Here is a 24,672-nt window from a genome sequence, read left to right as displayed (position 1 = left end):
TGTGCAACCAAAACATGTTAACTTTGAAAAATTATAGCTCAAAACAATAAAAATTACGTCTCTGATGTTTAGATAAGTTATGTAAAAAGCTAAACTTGTAGGAAAAAATAAAAACATTATAATGTCCTTTTTCTCTAAACCATGTAAAATATACAAAGAAAAACAATCAATAACTACCAAAACAGAATCAATTTTTTTGCGAATGTAGTATTTCTTCAAAGAGTTAGAATTTGCTTTGATTTGATATGTCGATCATCTGAAACGGTTCAGTGCAAAAGTTATAAATTTTTGAAAAATGATTTTTTTCGATAAAGTAGGAAAAAAAAATTTTTTTGGATCACCTTTAAACGGAAATGGGTACTAAAATGAAAAAAAAATACGAGTCTAATATTTTGCGATAAGGAACAAAACTCCCACTTTTCACGAAAATTTGAGAACCACTATATCGGTTTGGCGTGGCATGGCTGAAAATTATAAATTTAAGCTTAAACCTGTGTTACTACAACATCACCAAAAAGAGGTTTTGAATTCCACATTCCCCCGAAATTCGCCCGGCAACACTTACCATTTTATGAATGTAGTCGAAGAGGGTGAAGTCAAACGGTTCCAGGATCAGTGTCGCTTGGTTGAGACTGGGGTCGAAGCAAACCGCCATCAGAGAGGCGACTGCAAAGTGTTTCATTTGGTTCAGCAGCTCGAAGTCCTTTTTGCAGGCCTCTTCAGCACAGTACAGGCTGCGGTCCACGTTCAAGGAGTACTTGCGCAGTGTAACCGGAGCGTTGCGGAAAACTCCGCAGGAGAATTCGAGGGGTGCCACAAAGCTGTTGCGTAAAGTACCCACCCGATAATGCAGCTCTTTTGGCCAACAAATCACCAGCTGACTAGACGCTCGTTGGAAGTACTCCAGAATGTCCTTCTCGGCGAATTGCTTCTGCAGAATTTCATCCGAGATTTGGATACTTTTGCTCCATTTTTCCAACGAATCCAACTCCAGTAGAATATCCTGCGGTTCGTTGATGACCAGTTCAACCTCGTCATCATGCTGAGTTTGATTTACATTGATCTTGGCTTGACTCTGGATGGACCGATCGAGATCGGTGACGATTTGAGATCGTTGTTTCAACACACTAATCGGTTCGGTGATAAGGCTTCCACTATCATCTATCACGATTGCCGACGGGTGTAAATCACTGTTCAGAAATTGGAAATTCTCGGTGATAACATCCTCACAGGCCTTTATGTCGTGGATAAGTTCAGCGTGTTTGGTCGAGTTTAGTTCCGAATGCGTATCTGCGGAGTCGCTGAACGGCAGTGCATAATCCACTAGTTCACCATGCTTGTTGACAATGGTCTGATAGGAGGGTGACTTTCGGCGTTCTTCACTAGCGGCACTCTGCACCGAAGAGTTAAGCACCTTCATGTCGCCGCGATATGCACGCGAGGAGATTACACGTTCGTCGTAAATGGACGATGAGTTGACCTCGTATCCCCGATAGGAACCGGCGAATGGAGAATCGGAACCGTTCTCCAGGATGTGACTGCGATCATCTAAAATGGTTGGTAGCTCGGATGACGGTACCGGAGGTGGCGGTGCTCGTTTGTCTTTGTAGTTGCGAGAACGGGTGAGACCTTGGGAGGATTTCTGATACAAATTAGTTTGCTTTTTGGGGCTGGTAGCTACGATCGCCGGATTGGAGCGACACGCGATACTGGTGTTGGAATACGGACTTGAATTTTCCTTAAAGAATCTACTCGGAGGGCTTTGTACAACGTAGCTGTCGCCGAGCGAGTCTTTGACATGCATCTGTTCAAATTCCTCCACTTCGTTCTCGTAGATGATGCTGTTGTTAGGCTTCGTGAATCGAGTTCTGCTCTTCCGTGGCAGCACTGAAAACGACACCGTTGGCATCGAGTGCCTCTCGGAAGCATTGGTATTCTTCAGGTTACATTCGACACTCTCCGAAATCCTGTTGATGTTTCGGTGGAAATCGACTGATCTTCTTGGCTTCTTTGGAATTCCCACATCTAAACGATGCCTAACGTATCTTGGACTTTTTGATGCCTCGAGTTTCCTGTTAAGGGCTTTGAGTTCATCGCTTTTTATATCCACTTCTGTGCTGAAATCACTCGTAGTTACCCCCTCTGTTTCTTCTACCTCTTCAATAACGGCAGGAATGCGGCGCAGATTGGACGACTCCAGCGGACAACACTCGTGGATCTTCGCCAGCCGTTGTCTCGCACGCCAATCGTTGAAATTGGACAACGCCTCGACGTATGCCGAGTCCCTATCTCCTGAGTCGGACTTGTTCAAACTACCAAGAGGAGGGGCGCTTGCACGTCGCCGGTGAAGGTTTATGTCTCTGGAAAGATAAACGAACGAGAAATTTAAATGTGACATTTTACACTGATAAGCTCACGTCATAATGTACACCAGACCTACTTTTCGGTCAGAAATCTTTAGCTAAGAAAATGAGGAAAAATGTCCACGGTCAGCGAAAACAATGTTGATGATCTGTTGGTCAGAAGCCACTGCAACCCATGCTAGCCATTGACTCCTCACCGCAAGTACACACATGGTTCGAGATATGGAAGAACGGAAACGCAAGAGTATGATAATTGTCTTAGCCCTGTTTATGAAATTAAAGCATACATGTGAACGTGAATTGTTGTTGTTGCTTCAGTGCAATGCATTTTATTTGCACCCCTTAGTGGGTCAAATATTTTGCTGTGTCGGAAAACTTGCAACAAAAGCTGCATTCTGCGTCTTGCAATTGTAGAAAGTGGACGAAAAATTCACGCGTTGAGTACTTTCCCCAGGTTGGGTATTTTCCTCGCGCCGCGTTGAGTTCTGCAGCCAGAGAGTAAACATTGATGCACACGAAATTCAACAAACAGCTAACAGCATACACGAAGCTGCGATCTGTGGCAAATTGCACTAATTGATTCAGTGTTTTATGCCACATTGATCTGCGTGAATCCAGTGTCGCTGTATCAAATCGATTAGTTGGAACAAAGTGCAGAGAAATGATCGCACTCGAGCAAGGGCAGGTTCGTCGCTTTAGGCGTTTAGAAAAAGTGGTGTCACTGTTCCGTTCGAGTGCAAATCTTTTATTTGCTTGAACGGCCTTTTTCGTTTTACTGAATTATCCATCTCATATTGTACTGCTATGTGGAAGAAAGTTGAAAAATTCATCCCAGCGTGACGCATAAAAGGTTTTGACTCACTAAAAACATTTTTTTCATAAACGCATTGAATAATTTCCTGAAAAAAACGACGTCATTGTTAGAATTTAGAAAATTCCCTACAATAATCATCAGTCGTAGAGTAACTTATGCGTTTGGGTTGGGAGGAACGTGATAGAATGATTGTTGATTTTGGCGCCAGATCTAGAAAACAATCTTTCGCCTGTAATGGATGGCAACATCAGGTTCAGTGATCATATGCGCAATCGGTTACAGTTCATCCCCTCAGTAGCTGCCGCTAGTTCTGTCTCTATCCGCATTTGTACAGAAGGAAATCATACAAGAAGCAATCCAAATGTTGACATGTTTAACATGTTTAAAAGAAATGTTAACTGGCCTTTGGTGAGATAAAAAACATGTTTAACATGTTTAAAAGAAATGTTAACTGGCCTTTGGTGAGATAAAAAATCGATGTACAGGCAAACCATTTTTTTGTGCGGGGGATAGGGACCGCACAAAAAAAGTCGCATAAAAAAATCGAGCAAAACTTCACCAGCAGCTTTAAAAAATCGTGTTCGGTACCGCACAAGAACAGAAAATCGCACAAAAAAAAATTCGCACAGAAAAAACCACACAAAAACAGATTTTACTGTATACTGAAAAACATATCTACAAAAAGATCAAAAGATCGAGAGCAAAAAAATCGATTTTCTCGAGTACCAAAGATCGATCCAAAAAATCGGAAATCGGAATGAAAAAGATCGATCTTCTAAGAATCGATCCGAGATCGCCCAATCCTAGTCGAAACCATCCGGAATGGGTTATTTGAACTGATTGAGAACTAAAGATGACCTACGAATTAGAAACTTATTGTAATGCATGTGAAATTGACGCTTATTTCGTAAAGGAGTGAGATTTTTTTTTCCATCTGGTTCTATAGTTATGAAACACTGGAATTTTAGTTTTTTGAATGTTTCGCGCCTGGACACAACAATAAAGTTCAAATGGCCAGTCTTATAAAAGAAAATAGTTATTGTGTTCTACACTATATACTTCAATTAAACCGACTTCTTGCATATCTCTGGAAACTCAGAAAAATGGAGTGGTTCGATAGTTATGAAACGTAGTGTATAAGACATTTTTTATTTCAACAACCAATAACAAACCAGTTTTCCAAAACAAAAACAAACTGATTTCATTCATTAGTATGAATTTCAAAAAAGATGAAGGACTATGTCTGAGGCACGATCCCGTAGTTGACGTAGGATTACGAAACGGGCTATACACACCGTTTTATAACTATAGAAACACTACATTTTTTGGGCTTCTAGGGATGCAAAAGAGATCGGTTGAAATGATAAAATTATGTACAATGACTATCTTCGTTTATAGAACTAGCTTTTGTACCTTCGTTGTTTCGGTCAAACGCGAAACATTCGAAGAAAACCAAGTTCCGGCGTTTCATCACTATAGAACCAGATGTTACTCATACTATAAAATTATTAATTCTTTAATAATAACGGTCAACTCGCAGAAGTTACAGGATTTACTGTTTGTGCTCAATCAGCTGAAATAATTTGAAGAAGAAGAAGTGTTCAACACTGCTAGCTCCAAATACAAGCATTAAAACCGAGTGTTCTATGGCCGCTATGTGGAATGGAAAAAAGGAACCTGAAAAATAATCCCAAAAGATTCTGGGCATTTGCGAACGAGAAGCGAAAGAAGGCCGGCTTGCCGATGAGCATGTTTTTGGGAGGTGAAACGTCTACTACCACTGAAGGAATATGTAACCTATTTACCAAACATTTTAACAGGGCATTTGATGATACGGTAATTATTTAGAATCAGAAATTGATTGTGCTTTAGGGGACGTGCTTCCAGAAGCGATGTGTTTGAGTACCAGTGAGTATGATGGGAAGATGTTCTCGACGCCATAAAGAAATTGAAATCGTCTACGTCTAATCTATAGATTTGCATTCTCTGGCTCAGTGGCTTAAATTTAAACAATTGAAATTAAATGTTGGCAAAACAAAATACATGCTGATTTCTTCAGTAAACTCCAGTTTTGACGTAAATTTTGGAATAGATGGTGAGACATGAGAAAGCGTGAATGAAATCAAATACCTAGGAATTATCATTGATGACAATTTAACTTTCAAGTCTCACATTAATAATGTCATCAAGAAGATTGCCAAGAAGTACGGCGTTTTGTGTCGTTTGAAAAAAGAACTGGCGGTGAACAGAAAAATTAAATTGTATAAATCGTTGATCTCACCGCACATAGACTTTTGCTCGTCGATCCTATTCCTTGCAAACAATACACAATTAACGAGATTGCAGCGTTTACAAAATAATATTATGCGTTTGATTTTAAGATGTAGTAGATACACTTCCTCTAATTTGATGTTGGACGCGCTACAGTGGCTATCTGTGAAGCAAAGAATTTATTACTTGACAATGGTGTTCGTTTTCAAAATTTTAAACGGTATGCTGCCTCGATAAAGGGTGTGTCACATCAAATTGCATCACGGAAAAAACGCTGTAGAAATTTAATTTTTAGGAATTATATCTTCAGCTTCCGCTTATATCAGATAAGAGTGTATAGATCACGTTGGCCATGCTTCACTCTCAATTTTTCGTAAATTTGGAATAATGTCGTCGAACGAAAAAGAGCGTCGTGAATTAATCCTGCGCACTCATTTCGAGAATCCGGGGTCACCTTCGTGCCAAAGGAAATGAACCCGCCCAACGCGCCGGAGCTTCGCCCAATAGAGAAATATTGGGCGATTATGAAGCAGGCCCTCCGGAAGAACCCAAAAGTTGTCAAATCGGAGGCGGACTTGAAGAGAAAATGGATTTCTGTCAAAAAAAAACTACAACCTGACGTTGTACAGAACCTTATGGACGGGGTAAAGAGGAAGGTGCGAGCATACGGGCTTGGGCTCGAAGTATGAATAAAAAGAAAATGCCAAAAGTTGTTTAATAGTTTTTATTCTTACTGTCTAAAATTTTCAAAAGGATCGGTCTACTGGGCGAATTTCTACAGCGTTTTTTCCGTGATGCAATTTGATGTGACACACCCTTTACTTGTGTGATCGAATTGAAAGAGGAAGTGATGTTCATAGATACAATACTAGAAACGCGGATGATGCAAGAACACCTAACTTTATATTCAGTAGGTCCCAGAACTCGTTGTTATACAAAGGAATACATTTTTTCAATTCGATGCCCAGAGAAATAAAACGGGCGGCAACAATGGCAGAATTTAAAAGAATGTATATTTCCCATGTAAAATCTGTTTTGTAAACAGGTTTTCGTAATTTTTTTGTCAATTGATTTATTTATGTTTAATATTAATTGAAATTAGAAAATTTATTTACAAGTATCTCAAACTGCAATGTTCGTACTGATAATGATGATGTTTTTTTATTGTTAAATTTGTAAAAATTGTAGATTGTTAAAAAAAAAGAGCGTTGTCTACGAAAGTTTGAGCCACGCGCGCGTTTGGTGGGCCTGGACGAATGTTAATAATGAACACTGGCAGAAAACTGACACATAATGAAATTTTTATATAGGGTCTGGAGTGGAAACTGGAATTGAGATAGCTCATTCAGAATTATCGTAAACTATCTTTCATCAGATGGTTATATCGATTATTTCTGATTGTAGCAGATCTCTTTTATGTTCTAAGTAGAAACTTTTAGATATTGGGTTCAATTCCCAATCAGTCAAGGATCTTTCCGGGTTGGAAATTTTCTTGACATGCCTTAGAAAAAACATTGGGCCTGAAGTTGAGACTATGACTACGTCAATGTCAATATGGATAGGAACATTGTTTGTTTTTTCGCAGTTTGTGCCTATTTTTACTGTTCTATTAATAAATATTTATGCCTGCAACAGATCCAGTTCGCTTTGTTTTTTATAATACTGGGCTCTTGATATTTTTAAACTTAATTATTATCTATAAGATAAATCGTCCTGCTCAAACCTTTGTAGGGGTATGAGGTGGGCCATCATCATTATCAACATCATCATACCATACCTAGACCGAATGAGATTCCTTTTATTGTTCTAATCAAATGTGCAACGTCGATCTGCCGTTGAGATCCATCTACAACAAGTCGCTTTCGCAAGCAGTGTTTCCACAATGCTGGAAAAAATCCATTATGTTTCCGGCGTTAAAGAAGGGCTGCAAGAGTGATATAATGAATTACCGCGGCGTAACATCACTATGTGCAGGATCCAAAGTATTTGAAATTCTGATAAGCAATGAAATGTTTCGAATTGCGAAATCATATATTTCCCAAGACCAACATGGATTCTTCCCGGGGAGGTCTACAGCTACCTTAGCACAATTTACGACGTAGTGTATATGGATCTAAAATCTGCGTTTAACAGAGTGAACCATATAATTCTTCTGTCCAAACTAGACCGCCCAGGAGTAGCGACGTATCTCGTAAAATGGATGGAATCATACTTGACAATCCGTCAGGTTGCTTGATGATGGCACTTTATCCTCTTGAGTCTAATTAAATAAATAAAGGATAAACCGCCAGGTTAACATTAAGTTAGAGATTACTGAATCTGAACCGTTTTCTAACCACTCCGGTGTCCCACAAGGCAGCAATGTTGGGCCTTTATTGTTCTTCAATGATGTCTGCTATGCCGTGCCCCAGGGATGTCGAATCGTATATGCCGATGACTTCAAAATATATTGGCACGTGAAGTCTGTCGATGACTACAGGATGTTGCAAACGATCATACACATTTTTGCGAGTTGGTGCAGGCGAAACTATCTGATCATAAGCGTGAAGAAGTGCACAGTCATCTCGTTCACTAGGAAAAAAACCCCTATCATCTGGACTTACCGCACAGGGAACGAGCTATTGGAAAGGAAACGCGTTGTGAAGTACCTCGGTGTAATGTTGGACTCAAAGTTGAACTTCCGTGAACATTATGACTATGTCATCAACAATGCCAACCGATACATAGGGTTCATCTTCCAGATATCCGCCGAATTCCGTGCCCCAACGCCAATTTTTAAGATCTCTACATTTTAGTTTACTTCGGTCCACATTGGAAACAGCGGTTGTAGTATAGGTCCCCTTCCTAGGGTATGGATCGAAAGAATTGAGAGAATAGAATCGAAGTTTCTGAGGTACGCATTAAGATTTCTGAGTTGGACAAATCCAAATAAGCTCCCATCATATCAAAGCCGATGCCGTCTGCTGAGGGTGGATACAATGGAGAAGAGACGGAACATAATTAAAGTCACATTCGTCGATAAACTTCTCCTTGTAAGATAGATGCCCCATGGATTCTCGCTCAAATCAATATTAACGTCGTATCACGACCACTCAGACATTGGTGTTTACTTAGACTTCCACCACACCGAACCGATTACGCTCTGCACGAGCCAGTTTCATCTTTGTGTGTGCTTTTTAGTACTTCTTATTATGTGTTTGGTTTCAATGTGACTTGTAAAATTTTACAAATTTTAAATGTAGTTTTAGTGTAGCATTCATGTAGACCTTGAATTCCGATGGATGAATTGTAAACAATTGACATCATGTCATCTTTGCAATCTACGGTTTGCTATTCGTGGCTCTCCAGTTATTTTTGTACACCAAGGAGCTTAAAATCCCGGAGAAATCTTCGATTGGACGACACTGAGGCAGATTTGTCGGGTTGAGGTTTTGGGTGGAAACAAAATGAACGGCACGCCATTGAACTACGTTTTTCGTCAAAGGTAATAAGTAATAATAATTAAGGTAAGTTTCAGACAGAATGAACACTTTTCAAATGGAAATTATGAATGAAAATTAACTTCAACGTATAAAATTAGTGTTCAATACGAATGGAAAACTTTGTTTTTGAGGCTTTGAACTACAAAGTTTTTTCGTCTCTAGCATTAAAAAAGGAGATCAATCAATGGAGGGTCCTAGAATTGAAGCCACGATCAATACAATCAAATATTTATTTTAATTTTTTTATTTTTATTCAGCCATTCCATGGGAACCCGATATAGTGGTTCTCAGATTTTCGTGAAAAGTGGTAGTTACATTCGACCCGTTTTTTTATTTTTTTGTTAGGGTGCCCATTTTTATTTTAGGCTGATCCGAAATATCGACTTTTTACCCTTTTTTTCCAAAAATGGCATTTTAACTTATGCCAAAAATGGCATTATAACTTATAAACTATTGAACCGATTTAAACGATCGACATATCAAACTAAAGCTAATAAGCTAGTCATTTTTGGAAAAATGCTACGCTTGCAAAAATTCTAGGTTCTGGTTTTGTCATTATTGATTGTATTCGTTTTTTATAGTTTTCTAGTTTCGGGACCAAAGGCGCTATATTTTTTATATTTTTTATGGAAAGCTGAGGATTTTTCACATAACATATTTCGAAATCAGGGAGGCATTTTTTTCGTTTTTGAGTTATGATTTTTCAAAGTTACCCGATGGTCCAAAAAATCATTTTTCCCTTTTTTCCCAAAAATGACTTTTGTCAAAAAATTATTACTTTTGAACTACTGGACCGATTCAGATGATTGGCATGTCAAATTAAAGCCTACTAGCTAGCTTTTTCTGAAAAAATAATACACTTGCCAATTAATTGAATTATAATCACATACATTCAGTCTAGTTTTAGGAGAAGTGTGTAATACGCACCCCCTAAGCGAGAATGGATTTCTCTTGACCGTGCTCTTAAAATTTAAGATAACAACTACGTCAGTACGTAGATTAGTTAACCCTCAGTCATCTGTTATCGTTCTGTATTTTAGATACTGAATAACAAAAGTGCTACGAATTTTATTTTGTAAGGCGCTCAAATTCTAAATTTCCAATCATACGGTGTTGAATGGCCTAGCAGAAATATAATATGCCCATGAGTTGTTTCTCTCAGAGACTATAAAGCTCAGAGAAACAGCTTGTATGAATGAGAGATTCCATCAATATATTCACTTCATGCCCACCAGCGACCGTTTCTCCGGTGAGCGTGTTCTCCCAGTATTCGTGCATTAATTCTCCAGTCCGCGCTCTTTTTTTCCTACATTCTCTTAGCACATAATAAAGATGCTAGATGTGAAGACATGTTTTCGTTTAGAAGACATTTAATTTTGTGAAAACATACTAAGGCCATTTCAAAGTATTTGAAAACAATTGATTTTGTGATTTATCGAACATGATTTAGAAATATCATGATAGTTTGTTAATTTTTGTTCATTATAATTACATTTAAAAACATTTATTCGTGTCATGCAGAGATATTTGAGAAAATCATCTGGCATCCCTCACATACAAGCTATTTCTCTCGTGAGAATGTTATCCGGCCGGAGGCGAGCGAATTGCCCCGATCGAGGGTATGCCGTACTGCCCGATGGTAAGCTGATGCGTAAAATATCAAATTGAAAAGGAAATGTATCCTTTCTTACCATTTTCTTCATCTGAGATTTTCACTGGGAACTCGACTCAATAAATATGAACCACAGTTTTCGCCTCTGAATCGGTTTCAAGCAACAAAAACCTTATAGAAATGATGTAGAAAATTACATCGAAAATCGCTTCCGAAGAAAATTATTTTTCTTATTTTTTTCAAACATGTTACAAATGTAAAACTTGCATGGTGGGATTCTATCATTGCCTAGCACGATTGCCTGTATCTAATGCATTTCTATTCTTGCTGGTTTACGAGAAAATCAGGCGGGTCAAATTGCCCGCAGGCGCGTTTTAGACACATCTCCTCTACATAGAAATGTTGAACGAAAACTGAAAATATGTTAACTTTGAAAAATCATAACTCAAAAACGAAAAATAACACCTTTCTGGTATTCATATATATTATGTGAAAGCTCAGCTTTCAGAAAAAGAATAAAAAATATGGTGCTCTTGCAAATATCAATAATTACGAAAACAAGATCCATTTTTATTCAGGGTGTAATATTTTTTCAAACAAGACTAGCTCATTGGCTGATATGTCGACCATCTGAATCGGTCAAGTAAATCAAAAGTTATGATTTTTGGTAGAGGAAAAAATGATTTTTTGTTCCACTAGCTAATTAGCTTCAGTTTGATATGTCGATCGTCTAAATCGGTTCAGTAGTTCACATGAATTTTTGAAAAAAGTCATTTTTGGAAAAATGAGGAAAAAGTTGATTTTTCGGACAACCCTAAAATGGAAATGGTCACCCTAATGAAAAAATAAAAAAATACGGGTCTAATATTTTGCGATAAAGAATAAAATTACCACTTTTTACGAAAATCTGAGAATCACTATATCGGTTTGGCATGGAATGGCTGTAAGCCTCACGTTACTCCTGCAATGGTCATGAGCGAGTTCTGGGATATGTTGTATTAAGAAGTAGAACTTGCGAAGAAGTTGATTGAAATGATGAAGCACCAAAAACATGAGCAAAGGAAAAGGAAAACTAAGTTAAATCGGAAAGATATTCAAATATTAGCTAAGTTGAGGAACCAGGAAAAACGGATGAAGCAGAAAGAAAAACTTGAAGAACTGAAACAACTGTACAAAAGGATAATGACAAAATAGATGAAACTATGTAACAAATATGAAGAATCAAGATTCAAGCTCTGTGAATATCCTTGAATCAATTTATTACTTCGAACAACGGCATTTGCCGGGGGCGCCCGACTCTTTGGGGCGCCAAAATCCAAGAATTTTTTTTTTCACCGTATTATTTCATCCTTCAATTGAGTAAAAACATAAGTAGTTACTTCTTTCCGTACATTTAACATCCTCTCTTTGATTTTCGCAAAACTGAAACACCCAACATCACATTACGACAATACTCTATTAATTTTTCGCTGGTGGTATCGGTTCTGAAGCAATGAGGTTTCGCAGAACGAATTTCAATATATATTTGAAACTTTAGGACAATACCTAAAGCGTCATATAGGGGTTTTTGAAAACCGAAAAAATATCAAAATGGCGGCCATTTTTGTTGAAAATGAGTTATTTTTCATGAAAATTTGGTATTTGAAAGCTCATGAAAATTCTAAAAAATTAGATATCAAAAAACGGCTAAGATAACCAATTTTTACATGCTGAAAAAAAAATCAGCCTAATCGGTCGAGTAGATATTGAGATATCTATACAACCAGTTGAAAAAACATTTATACAGCAATACTATATCCCTTGAGACAGTGGCGTAGCGTGACCGGGTGACACCCGGAGCGGGTCACTAGGGTGTCACCCCTACAAACTTAACTAAACATGAAACGTGGTTATTATAACATTAGATAGGACGAACAAGAAGTCACAGAAAAATAAGAGAATAAATAAAATATGGTTTGTTTTTGGATGTTGAAATGTGAATCAAATAAAAATCTTTGGGAGCTGAGACCGACATTTTTGTTGTACAAGTGCTTCACGTTAAGTGCGTTTTCGCTCTCTTGTTGCGGGCTCAATGAATGCGCAAATTTTCAATTAATTTTAACTCTGATAAACCTCTTCACAAAATGCCACAGAAACGTACACAAATTTCTTGGCCAACGAAGAGAAGGGTTAAGGCTCTCCAACGTGAATATGTGAAAACAATATTATCAACGAAGGGAAATATTAACGAATTATCAACATCGAGTTACTGTGCGGAAGAACTTGTTAATATCAAAAGAGCCCCAATTCGCATGTGTTGTAAATTTGGTCATGTTACGCTCGCGTATAATCAGAATTTTACTACATTTGCAAATACACCTTCTATATATATTTATATTTGCAATTGTTCATCGGAAAACATCGTTCATGCATTTTGCTTTAGTATTGAATTGTATTTTTTTCAAATGTATTGTAAGACTTGTGTCAGTAAAGCGCCAGACAGACTGATAAGTGAATTGATCTATTTACGTACCAAAACGGTGTGCTTTGCGTTTCTCTCACAAACACTATTACCCCATTTTCACACGTGGTTTCACCAATACTACCACAATGGCTTCTTCCCACCTTCACCTTATTGGTAGATTGCAATGTAATACATGATCGTGAAGCCTATGAATTTCATTCTAATTTTCTTTTTCTTTGTACTTTATAGGTTTTCTCTTTCACCATCTCCAATTCCCATTTCATCCCTCGTATTGATTTTTGAATTTTGTGAAGGAACAAACATTTTCGATTGGACTGGAGAGACTCGGAGAATTCATATCTTTTGGTGTGAAATTCATATATCGTTGGCTTCCAGCTTATTCCATCAAAATATTGAGACTTCTAAAGGGGGAACAGATAATAAATTTGTCATTGGAAATTTTTAAAGTTCCATTCTCTTGCTAGTTTTGGAAGTTTTCGACGAGTTCCGACGCGATTCATTAATAGCCGAAATTTATTTTTTTACAAATCGATTTTCAGCCACCAAATTTAAAAACAGATGACAGTTGGGAGGTACCTTGTGAATCCAGCTTGCTCTCGTTTGTTTCAATAATGATCGATCATAGATTTTTTTTCTAGAATTGTGTGAATCCAAAACCAGCGAAAAAGAAATCATTATCGCTGAAACCCATCGCAAACCTGGCCCAACTTTTAGCGTTGGATAGAGCGCCTCTCAATGAAACAGAAAGCGCCGCACAAATTGGACGAAAGCTCATCTTCAAAATATCATTTCGCACTTACTTGGAGGTCTAACAGCTTATTAAATGCAACCACAATCCAACAACCACTTGCCTGCCTTCGGAAGTGTACGTGCGGACGAACGTTGAGATTTACCACATTTTCTCTCCTCAGCATGATGAATAATGATGATTGTGAGGATAATTTTGGACGCAGGCTAAAGCCCGAAAACGGCCATCAGCACGGGGCAATTTAGCAGCTGATGCAGTTTCCGCGCTCTCGAGCCGGGTCTCAGTTCACATTGCGGTGGGCGCCGCATCATGACACTTGTAAGTGCCAAATATCAAAATGTTAATTTATGCGTTTCGCGTGGTAAAATGATATACAGCACAAGCTGTAAAATATCTCCGGAAGCATCAACAACTAACTGCAGGAGGAAGCCCGTTGTGCTCACTGTGATGGGTGGAGTATTTTGAGAGGAACATGGTTATTTTGCCACCCTCCCCTGTAATCACCTGCACATTTGCACATTTTCGCTAATTGTTTTAGTTGTGGATACAAATGTATCGTACTGAGGAATGCCATCGTGGACGTTAAATAGCGCGGTGGGTTCAATGAGTTTTGAATTTGACGCGATCTGGCGTTGGGTGTACCCTACCACTATTTTAGGAACTTTTATTTGGAATATTTTCACAGTACGAACTGCTAATAAAGTTTCTATACTGGACTAAAACCTAGGACATTTTTGACGTAGAACTACGAGATTGATTTATTCAATTCGTTTCTTCATCACATCCGGTGTTATTTTAGAATGATAATTTTGGTGGTCCTGGAAAATGCCGATGGTTTGCTTGGTTTTGTATAATCAGCTGAAGGTTGGAATAATACACAAGCTGGCCATTTCTCGCAATTTGTTCCCTTATGTCAATGCACGAGCTGTAACTGAGCATCGCGAACGTACTTCTTCTGAAATTGAACAAAATATTTGTTCATCTCTCCTAGAATATGTGAACAGTCGTCCAAACTATTGATTTATCGAAAATATCAGGTCAAATAAACTAAATTTCACTAGAAATTCCTTAGACTCGAAACGCACCAATCTACGCCCGAAGGCTACCGAGAGAGCGATTTTTGTTTTTATTTATATTTTGACATGCGACAGCTCCACTAAAGTACAGGGTGACTCAAAAGTCATGAAATTCTTCAAACATAAGGTGACCATCAATACGGTGTCAATAGTCAATAGTTATACTACCAAACAAGCAAGTGACCACTTTATCCCCACTTCCCCTATATATATATATTCAACAGAATGTATAAAAGAGGTATATAAACTTGAAAATTCATTCGTCTTTAATCACGAAAAAGGCAAACTTGAAGATCACAAACAACTCTCTCGTAGCTTTTAGGATGTTAGGATGTCACATACAGCTATTCATTTTTTATGACCGCGGCGGTATTTTTCGATTAAACATTTGCTTTACCATTATCATTTTCTCCAAATTTTCAATAATCAAACCATACCATTATGATAACCACTTCAATCTACCTTAGACAACGTATAAAAACAATAACAATGTGTACGTGTGATGCAAACATATAAATTCTGAGCCCGGACTTCGGTGGGTGAAATCTTGCTTGATTGCGGACTATTTTTCCATGTGACACACACCGAAACTGTGAGTCCAAAAAATATCATCTTGGCATCGCTAAAGAACCATGCCTATATATTTTTTTCAATTATTTTTGCGTAGGATAAAACTAGGTAGGGTAGGGTGGGGCTAGTTGGTCACAGGGGTAAGTTGGTCAGTGACGATATCTTGGAATCTGAGCGTCCAAGAAATTAGCGATCTATAGATGAAAAATAGCGAATTCCTGATACAAAAAAATAAGCAGTTCGGAAAAACTTTCTATTAAGTAGGTTAAAAAATACGGACATGGTTTCGATTTCACCAAAAATCATTCACGGTTTGCGCATTAAAAATATGTTTTAAAACTGGTTAAAAACCATGAAAAAAATCGGCTCAAACGTGAAACAAAGCTTTATTGTACGTATTAGCTTTAAGTGTTAATGGAAATCGCTTTCAAAAGAATTTTTGTTGAATTTTCATGAATATTCTTTTTACATATAGAGGGGCTAGTTGGTCACACAAATTGCTCGTTTGAGAGCGACGCATATAAAATTTTCAGGTATGCCGTGTTTCATTAGTCAAGCTATAAATAAATATAGAAAGCATATGTTTTACTGCTAAACTCAGTGTATTTGAAACGAGACAACCACCACACAAGCCACTTGCAATATAATTGTCATATTTATATTTTTGCTGTAAAAAATAATAAAAAAGTTCTTCACACAAAAACGGAACAGTGATAACTCTATTTGTTTATTTCAGCTTTCAAATCTAGGTTGTAACTCAAACCATATCCATGAAACTTATTGAAGAAAAGGTATGTAATCGGAAAACCTTCGATTTGTGAAGTGGTCGTTTGAAAGATCTATTGTATAGTAGGGCCAAAATAATAGAAATTCAATGTCACAATCATTCGAATTTTCGAGCACAAATAGAAACTAGAAACTAGAAACAATATGTATTCGGACCGCTTCGTTCGCTAAGACTAAAGCCCTACTTTTTGACGATATTTTCGGCCAATAGATAGAATTTAATGGAAATAATATTCTTTCAAAATCCACGTACGCTGTCATACTGAAATGTCTTCAAAATGTTTTCACAAAATCAAATGTCTTCAAAATGAAGACATGTCTTCAAACCTGGCATCTTTGGTTTGCTACAAAGTGCAAGAGAGACGAAATCGCTAGAAAAGAATGTCTGACTAATTTTCAACGATGAGAATTTGAATTTTTTGACGTAGAACTACGTCTTTCATTAAGTTTCATCTGATTTCATTTCATTAAATCAGAAAACAGGTCACGTTTTTATGAAATAAAGTTAACGATAATAACTATTTTTGCCGCGAACGGATTTTGGCGATTTACATATTAAACGAATCGGAAATTCTCTAAGATTTGTTTAATATGCTATACATTAGAATCCCTTGGTTTGTAAATGCTTAAAATTCATGAAAACTTTAAGCGTTTCTATTTTCCCATACATGTGTTCAGTTCATTTGTGTACTTTCCCGAACAGAGCAGTTAATAACGAGCAACTTATCGACGAGTAACGAAGGGGAAATCGTAGGATATAAAGTCACCGTGAACAAAGGAAAAGAAGAAGAATGAAGGGGAATACTTGCCTAGAGTATAAACAGTGGATCTCGCTGAGGCAAACTTTCATTCGGCATCGGACTGTTGAGCAATCCAGTTCACTTTGCTTTCGCTGCGCTTCTATCTAAGATTGGACCTCACCAGTGGTAATTCAACTTGGATATCGTCGTGTGGTTTTTCCAGTTCATTTTTCACGTTATTTGTATCGTGTGTTTGTCTTTCCGCGTCATAAATTGGACGCTTCGCACAGTGTGGGATGAGCAAGAAGAAGAGGAAGGCTGGTTCGAGCCCTGCAAAAAACGAACGCATTGCCAGGGGGCAATAACATTTCGAGGCAAGCGTCATCTAATGATGCACGCGATGTTGGTGCAGTGAAAGGCGCTCGCACTGAACCGAGCCTTCGCATCGAACAACAGCGAAGTGAGCGACTGCGGCGCGTCGGTCGAAAATGTAAACGCCGTTACCCAGGCAGCAACAAGCTCCCCCAGCTGGTGGTGAACGCGGTTGCTTCTGACAAACTCATCAGTGAATTCGCATCGATGGTTGTTACAGCAGAGTACAAGCTGTGTGGCATAATTCAGTCTTTTTCCAAGCAGTGAACATTGTTTGTTTTCCGTCATCATAAGGGCTCCGATGGTGCTTTTGGCATTGCATGAATGTATTAAACTGACGTTATGGCGAAGCAGGCGTTAAGCTGCGCAAAAAAATTATTTGGGGAATACCAAGCATCTTGAATGTCGTACTGGAATGTTATAAGTTATTTGGGTTCGCGTGCCAGTCGCAACTTCAACTAGGATTGCATTTGCACTAGTCTTGATCATAATGAAGCAATGCTACTGTTTTCGAGGTTGTTGATATTAAAAAAAAAGAGTTTATTTCGCTTGTTTAATCACCAAGAAAGTGAATATCGTTCTGGAATTTTATATGTGATTAGGTTTCGCTTGCCAGTAGCAAAACTTCCTCCACTAAGGGTGACAACTGCGCTTATCTCGAGTATGAGAAAGTAATGCAACTTTTTTCGAGGCCAGTGATATAAACAGAAGTGTTTCTTTTGAGAATAGCGCAAAATGATGAGAAGTGTTTATATTCCTAGTAGTTTCAAACCATGGCTCTGTATGCATGCTATGGAGAATGCTTGTTTGGCGCTTTGTTTACGTTGTACGAACGATGCCTGGAGGTGCAATTCCTCTGAGGCAATACTAAGTAACATGTAGCATGATATTTAATACTTGCAAGTGTTGTCATTGTTGTTGTTTCCTCGTGGTGCCAAAGATATATTGATATAATCGACTGTAACCGAGTCTATGTCAATTGCTAAAAAGGCCACCGGAATAGCGTTTGAGGTAAATTTTCAATGCATTGACATGAAATAAATTGCGACATACGATTAGCTAGTGTATTGTTCTGCGAAGGCATGAATGAATCATCAGTCAATTATCGTCAACTGATTCTACAATGAAAAAAACATTTCAGAGATTGTTCTACTAAGCAGTTGTTTCTAAAATTTCACAGCATTATACAATAATATCCGAAGGTTTAAACAAGCGACTTTTATAATATAACAGCGTAGTTCTACGTCAACAATGCGGTTGTATCTTGGACACAACCTCCTATAATTTTTTTTTAATTGCTACATGATATTAGTTAGCTGTTTTTATTTTGATTTAATTAATTTATTTATAATGAGGGAAATTTTTAATGGAAAAACGCTTATTATTTGCTCAAAAATAACATTCCTATTATTGACCAATTTACCCCGTGTGTGGGGTTAGTTGGTCAATTTATTCTGAAATATAAAGACGTTAAATAAAAGAAAAATGTCAAATAATTGATTCTCTGGTTATTTTTCATTGAAAGGGTAAAAAGTAAGCTCCATTGTAGTACATAACATTCTAACGCAAAACTTTGTACTACAAAGTTATAACCAAATTTAAATTTGGTTATAACTAGCCCCACCCCACCCTATAGCATGATCCCAGTGTATTTGAATGTTGGATGTTTCTAGATGAATGATAGTATTCAAATAAATTGGTGTCAGTTACACTCGGAAAACATTAGCTCATCGAATGCTAAATTATAGTCAGACTGGTGACTTTTTGGAAATAATTTGACTTTTCCAACCTTCCGCGTTCCCTCGTGTAAATTTTCGTATAACACCTCCACCCGTTCGCGGCAGGCGAAGAATAGTCTGACGGCCACTTCACGGCGCGAGAAGCGTAACTATTTTAAAAGTATGATAAGGAAAGAGTGATTTAAGTAGCTGTAAATCATTTTGCTACTTATGCCAACCTCTTCGAGGTTGCCGAGCACGAGCCATCATCTGTCAAATGCTCGACGTCGCACGAATGGCATTCCACCGAATTTGCTTCCGCAGGTTGGACAAAATCAGGTTACTCAAAATATATAGAGTTGTAGTGATTTGCGCAGTTGGTCATTCGATTCTGGCCAAGGGAACAAACGCTTGACTAATTGAATAATTTTCTTGGCTGTCACCCATGTAATGAAGTGAAAATGTCTTCAATCGGAGTAGAAACGAATAATCACTGAACTGAAAACTCGGTCAGCGCGCGGAGATGGTTTTCCGAATTTTGGGCGGACAGGTTATGGCTGTTCATTGAATTATCAAAGCTTCCGATTTTTGTCGATCTTTTCTGCAGAGGGGCTGAATCAGGCGTGAATGGGCTTAATTTCGCGTTTCCAACTGTACTAAAAGTGGTCCGCAATTAAACTCAGCAATTAATCATTTCACCTACTTTGTGGAGCACGCGGCAAAGATCTAGACGCATTCTGTGGCCTCCACTCATTTGAAAATGTTGCAAAAAATACTTAAAGAATCAAAACAAACGCGGTGAATAACGGATGAGGCTGTTAACTGAAGCACCTGAATTTTTCCCTACTGAGCATGAATACCGGAGTGCGCAATAGGAATGCTAGAGTAATCAGAGATTTTTGAGGAACGTATTTCCGAAAATTGGGTTAGTTTCATATGGTAAATGTTGAGGGAAAATAACTATTCACTATCCATTTCGTTTCGATTTCTCTCAGCCTTGAAGGTCATATTTTGCACCACTGAGAACACTCGTACCCAAAGTGCGACCAGAAACAGGAAGTGCATTTTACCTCGCGAATAAAGCTTGATCAGCGTCGCGGAATGCTTACCGAGGTCTTAATTGAAGCGTCAATTTCCATTCTTTCACGAGCATTACGAGCAAAAGGCCCATATGTGGCGAGGCGAGGTGCGCTCTCGTCATGGTCGAAGCTTTATTTGAAGCAATTTTTAATGGTTGACCAGCACATACTCTTGATGGAACAACTGAGCACAAGAATCACTGTTTATCGACGGAACGGAAATTTGATCACCCATTGATGAGTCTTTGCGTGCCTTTTCCTTGCCGTGTTTTTTTTTCTGGTTTTGTTGTTGGGCCATTGATGTGATTTCATTGGCGATTGATTTGGCTCAATTTTGTGCGCCTCACACTATTTGCTGGGAAATGTTGGACGCTGGCCTCGCGTTGAATTGCTCGATTTGACGGCGCATTTTTTCCCGGGTCCGTGTGTTTGACGAAGCAAGTGCGGCCCATTCATCCAGAAAGCCGATCTAATGTGGTGTGCCTGTGTCTGGGCGTGTGGGAAAAACAGTGTTTTGGTCGTTTCGCTTTTTAGTTTTGACACATAAAGTAGTGAAAAGGTCCAAAATGATACGGTGAAAAAACACCGAGCTGAAAATTAATTTTCACTGATGCCATGATTTCGCACAAACATTTTAGTGGCTTTATTGCGCAGGAATTACGCCTAGTTTGTCAAGAAGTGCTAGCAAACATGTGGATACTCGAAGCCATGTGCCGATATATTGTGTGTCTGAATACCACTCCGTCATTATGCTTAAAAATTTGATTGTTTAGAAAATTAAAGAAATGTTTATCTGCAGAATCTTGATTTTTGCGTCAATCCAATTTATTTACTTTCGTCCGGAATAAGTAATAATCTGATGGAGCAATGTCTGAAAAATATGGAGAGAGGGGTAACACTTCACAATTCTGTCCATTTAACCCTCTGTATTCGCGCGAAAAAACGTTGCTCGTGTACTCAAAGACTGTGCGCGTCTCTGTAATATTGCTATTGTGTACTTTCAGGCGTTATTGATTGAATGAATATCGTCAGAATATAGAAAAAGATATAATTGAATGAAAAAACTCCAGAAAATGTTATTTCTTTAACTTCATTTAGTTTTAATAGTAATTTAATTCAACCACCACATGCATTCTCGGTCTGTCAGACCTATGCGCAAGTATAGGAAGGTTAAAGGGTGTACGGTTTGAAATCCGCACACACAAAATTCATTCTCAAAATTCGAGTTTTTATCCGATTATCACCAAATTTCTAGGGAGTAAAAAGAGACAATTAAAGTTAATTTTGGAATCAGTCATTCAATTTATTTCGCCTTTATATTCGAATGCGCGAACCTTGCCCTTAACCCCAACCATAAGGTTCTGCACGACCTCAGAATCGACAGTTTTTTTCTTACTTCATTTCTTCTACATTCTTTACCACTTTAGTTCGTTTTAGAAGGTGCCCTTTCAAAATGGCCCAGTATTTTTCTATTGGACGCAGTTCCGGAATGTTTGGGGGATCTTTCGGCACGAAATCGACATCATTCGCCTTATACCACACCAGCATGTCCTTCGTATAGTGGCATGATGCCAAATCTGACCAGAAGATCTTCGGACCGTCGAGAGCCTTCAGGAGAGGGAGAAGCTGCTTTTTACACTCTTCCAAATACACTTGCCAATTCATGGTGCTTGCGGTAACGAAAGGTGTACTCCGCCTTCCGCGAGTACAAATCGCTTTCAAAATTAAGAACTTCTTGGCAAACTTCGACATCATCTGTGTCCGGAGGTTCTCAGGAACATCCAACTTATCTTTTGCAGACACATACAGATTTTCTAGAACCTGGTTGAAGTATGTTTATGCTTCTCGTCACGGTTTGGGGACTTCTGAACCCTATACGTACGTGGTTCAGCTCGAGTTTTGGTATTCTGTACGAAAGTCTTGCTCATATGCAACTTTTTATCCACGTTTCGAGCTGAGGCGTTTGGCTTCCGTTTAATGGCCCAATCACGCGTTTGTAATCGTTCTTGTTGACCTGACGGCTTTTTTCCGGATCTTCGCTTCCGATCAACAGTCAGGCGTTTTTAAATCGTTTTATGATACCAGACACCTTGGGATGCGCGATTCCCAACTTTTTCCGATGACACGATGTGACAGACCCTTACTCTCGAAGTACTCATGCAAAACTGCACTGTTATTTCATTGCCATTTTGAAAACATTCGCACACTTGATGAAATCAATTCACAGAGTTTAAATAATACACATCAAACTATGTCTTCGCAAAATTTTGATTAATTTTATCCAATAGATCAAAAGTTAAAGCAATTTGTGTGTGTGTGTATATTAAACGGTACACCCTTTAAACTTGTTTCCAAGACAATTGTAGTGTGCGGTCTGACGTTGCCATGTCAAAAATGTCGTTCCACTCTGGTCATTTCTAATTCTTCGCTTTCAAATGCGTTGAGCCCCACATCGGTCCCTGGGGATTGACACTGAGTTTTTCGTGTGCGCCAGTCGACTTTACGTTTGGAAAGTGTTGGTACTGAGAACGAAGTAACTAAATTATAAAATAATTTTAAAAAAATTCACCGACGTAGGCCAGACGTGAATTTAATTGTTCATTTTCTTGTTCAGCCAGGGCTCATCGTGTTGAAAGCGTTGAAAAGTTTCCTCTATTGCCAACTAAAGTAAACTTTTCCGACATTTTTTCTATTTATTTTTCAATTGTGTAAATTTGATGTATCAGGAATTAGCTTAACAGTGGTTGAACATAGTTTATCAGTTTAGGTTTGCGGACTTTTATAGCGAGATGCTCGAATGTAAGTCCTTCAATGATGAAATTTTAATACAAACTGAGCATGTTTTTGAAAAGGGCGTATTCAAAATCAAAATCAATCAAGACAAAGTTGTTGGAAAATTAGAAAAATAATATTTTAGATGTACTGTTAAAAAATATTACTCAAAAATTTAATTTAATAGCTCTCTAAAAATGCAACCGATTAGCATAAGAGCATTGACTGGAATGGAAAATTGGAAGTTGTTTGTTTTTGAACTTGTATCCGTTGGACTTCAGTATTTGAAGAAAGTTGGGTGCAGCTTTGTTACTTAGCCATTACCTTTACAAAAAATGCTTATCTATTATGCCTTTTTGGCATACATAAAGAGTATTTCTTCCACGATGACACCCTGTAGATGTAGACGTATTACAAAAAAAGCCGGGTGAGTAATGACATGAACGGAAAGACGTAGGACTGCACTAGCCCTTGGTATATTTTTTCCAATTTTAATAACTTATTGAATATCCAAGCAGTTTATCTGTATCTTTTAGCAAAATTACGTCTCCCACGCTTCTAAAAACACCATTCCTGAAAAAAATATATCCACAAATGATGGTGATAAATGCGTAGAAATATTTTCAATCAATTGATGCAAACATCATTGCGATCTATTGAGACATGGTCAAATTATAAACGATCGGATTCTCCTACATGTTCAGTGTGTAGATTTAATTTCATTTTACCCCCAATATCTTCTAGTTGGACGTTCTATACCGGCGCGTTAAGTGATTTTTGTTGACGTAGCACTATAATATTCAATTCTTCTTCCATAAAATTTTCACAAAAATGCTCAAGTTTACATTACGAAACGTTAGTTACCCCTAACCCTTACCCTAACTCACCGCGACGTTGGCTGAAACTGCCGTAACACAGACGTTAGGTGAGCGAACATTCACGAGACGTTTTTTTCTTGACGTGGTTCATCAAAAAAAAAAAACCTTCGAGACAAAATCTATGGGTGGATTTTACCTAAGATATAATCGTAAGGTTGACGTAGGACTACCGTTGGCTTAGTAATCATTTGAGTGTATTGATTAAATCAGTGATTGAATGGAACAATGATAGATAACGTTCTTCGTTGCAAGTCTGGACTTCCAAAATATGTGAACCAAAGAATGGCTGAACGATCCATGTGTTTTACATTTCCCTCTGAAGTTATTGCATCTCCCAAGCAGGGTTGCCACATATACAGAATATTCTGTATTTTACAGATTTTTCGACAAAGGGCCTGGCCGGGTAAGGAAGTAAAAAGTGCCCCCAAACCAAATCACTAGCCGTATGGCAAATATTGTAAAGGATATTAAATAAGAAATTTTGGCGGTTTATTTGAACCCCTATCTGGTTTGACGTAGGATCTATAGTGAAAAACGTACTTTTCGTTAATTTCACGCCATCCTCAAAAGATCCGAGATAAAAATTTGAAAAAAATACTGAATGTGCATCTTACTACGATGTATCAAAAAAAATTATCAAAAAAAAATTTCATCAAAAATTTTAGTACTAAAAAAAATAATGAAATCTTGAAAATTTTTTTTTTGGGATTTAGAGATTCAGTACTACTCTAATTCATATTTTAATGTGTTTCTACGGCTTTTCTAGATATGTGTGATTTTTTTCAGATTTTTTTCAGTGTTGCGCGGTATCAAAAAATTTTTTTTTTATGTTTCCAAAGAGTGGTTAGGTAAGGGAGTAAAAAGTGCCCCCAAACCAAATCACTAGCTGTATGGCAAATATTGTAAAGGATGTTAAATAAGAAATTT

General features: G+C 37.9%; 1 protein-coding gene across 2 annotated transcripts in view; it reads right to left on the bottom strand.

Moving 5' to 3' along the window:
- LOC129778902 (uncharacterized) overlaps positions 1–24,672 on the bottom strand; it is an 88,889-nt gene that overhangs the window by 14,745 nt on the left and 49,472 nt on the right. For both annotated transcript variants that reach the window (XM_055786080.1, XM_055786081.1), the window contains exon 2: positions 566–2,360. In XM_055786080.1, the coding sequence (XP_055642055.1) occupies positions 566–2,360 (1,795 nt within the window). The remainder of the gene's footprint in view (positions 1–565; positions 2,361–24,672) is intronic.

This window comes from Toxorhynchites rutilus, chromosome 3 (genome assembly GCF_029784135.1).
Source record: "Toxorhynchites rutilus septentrionalis strain SRP chromosome 3, ASM2978413v1, whole genome shotgun sequence".
NCBI classification, from domain to species: Eukaryota; Metazoa; Arthropoda; class Insecta; order Diptera; family Culicidae; genus Toxorhynchites; species Toxorhynchites rutilus.
Note: the sequence above shows the minus strand (reverse complement) of the source record. Positions and strands in the feature narration are given on the sequence as shown.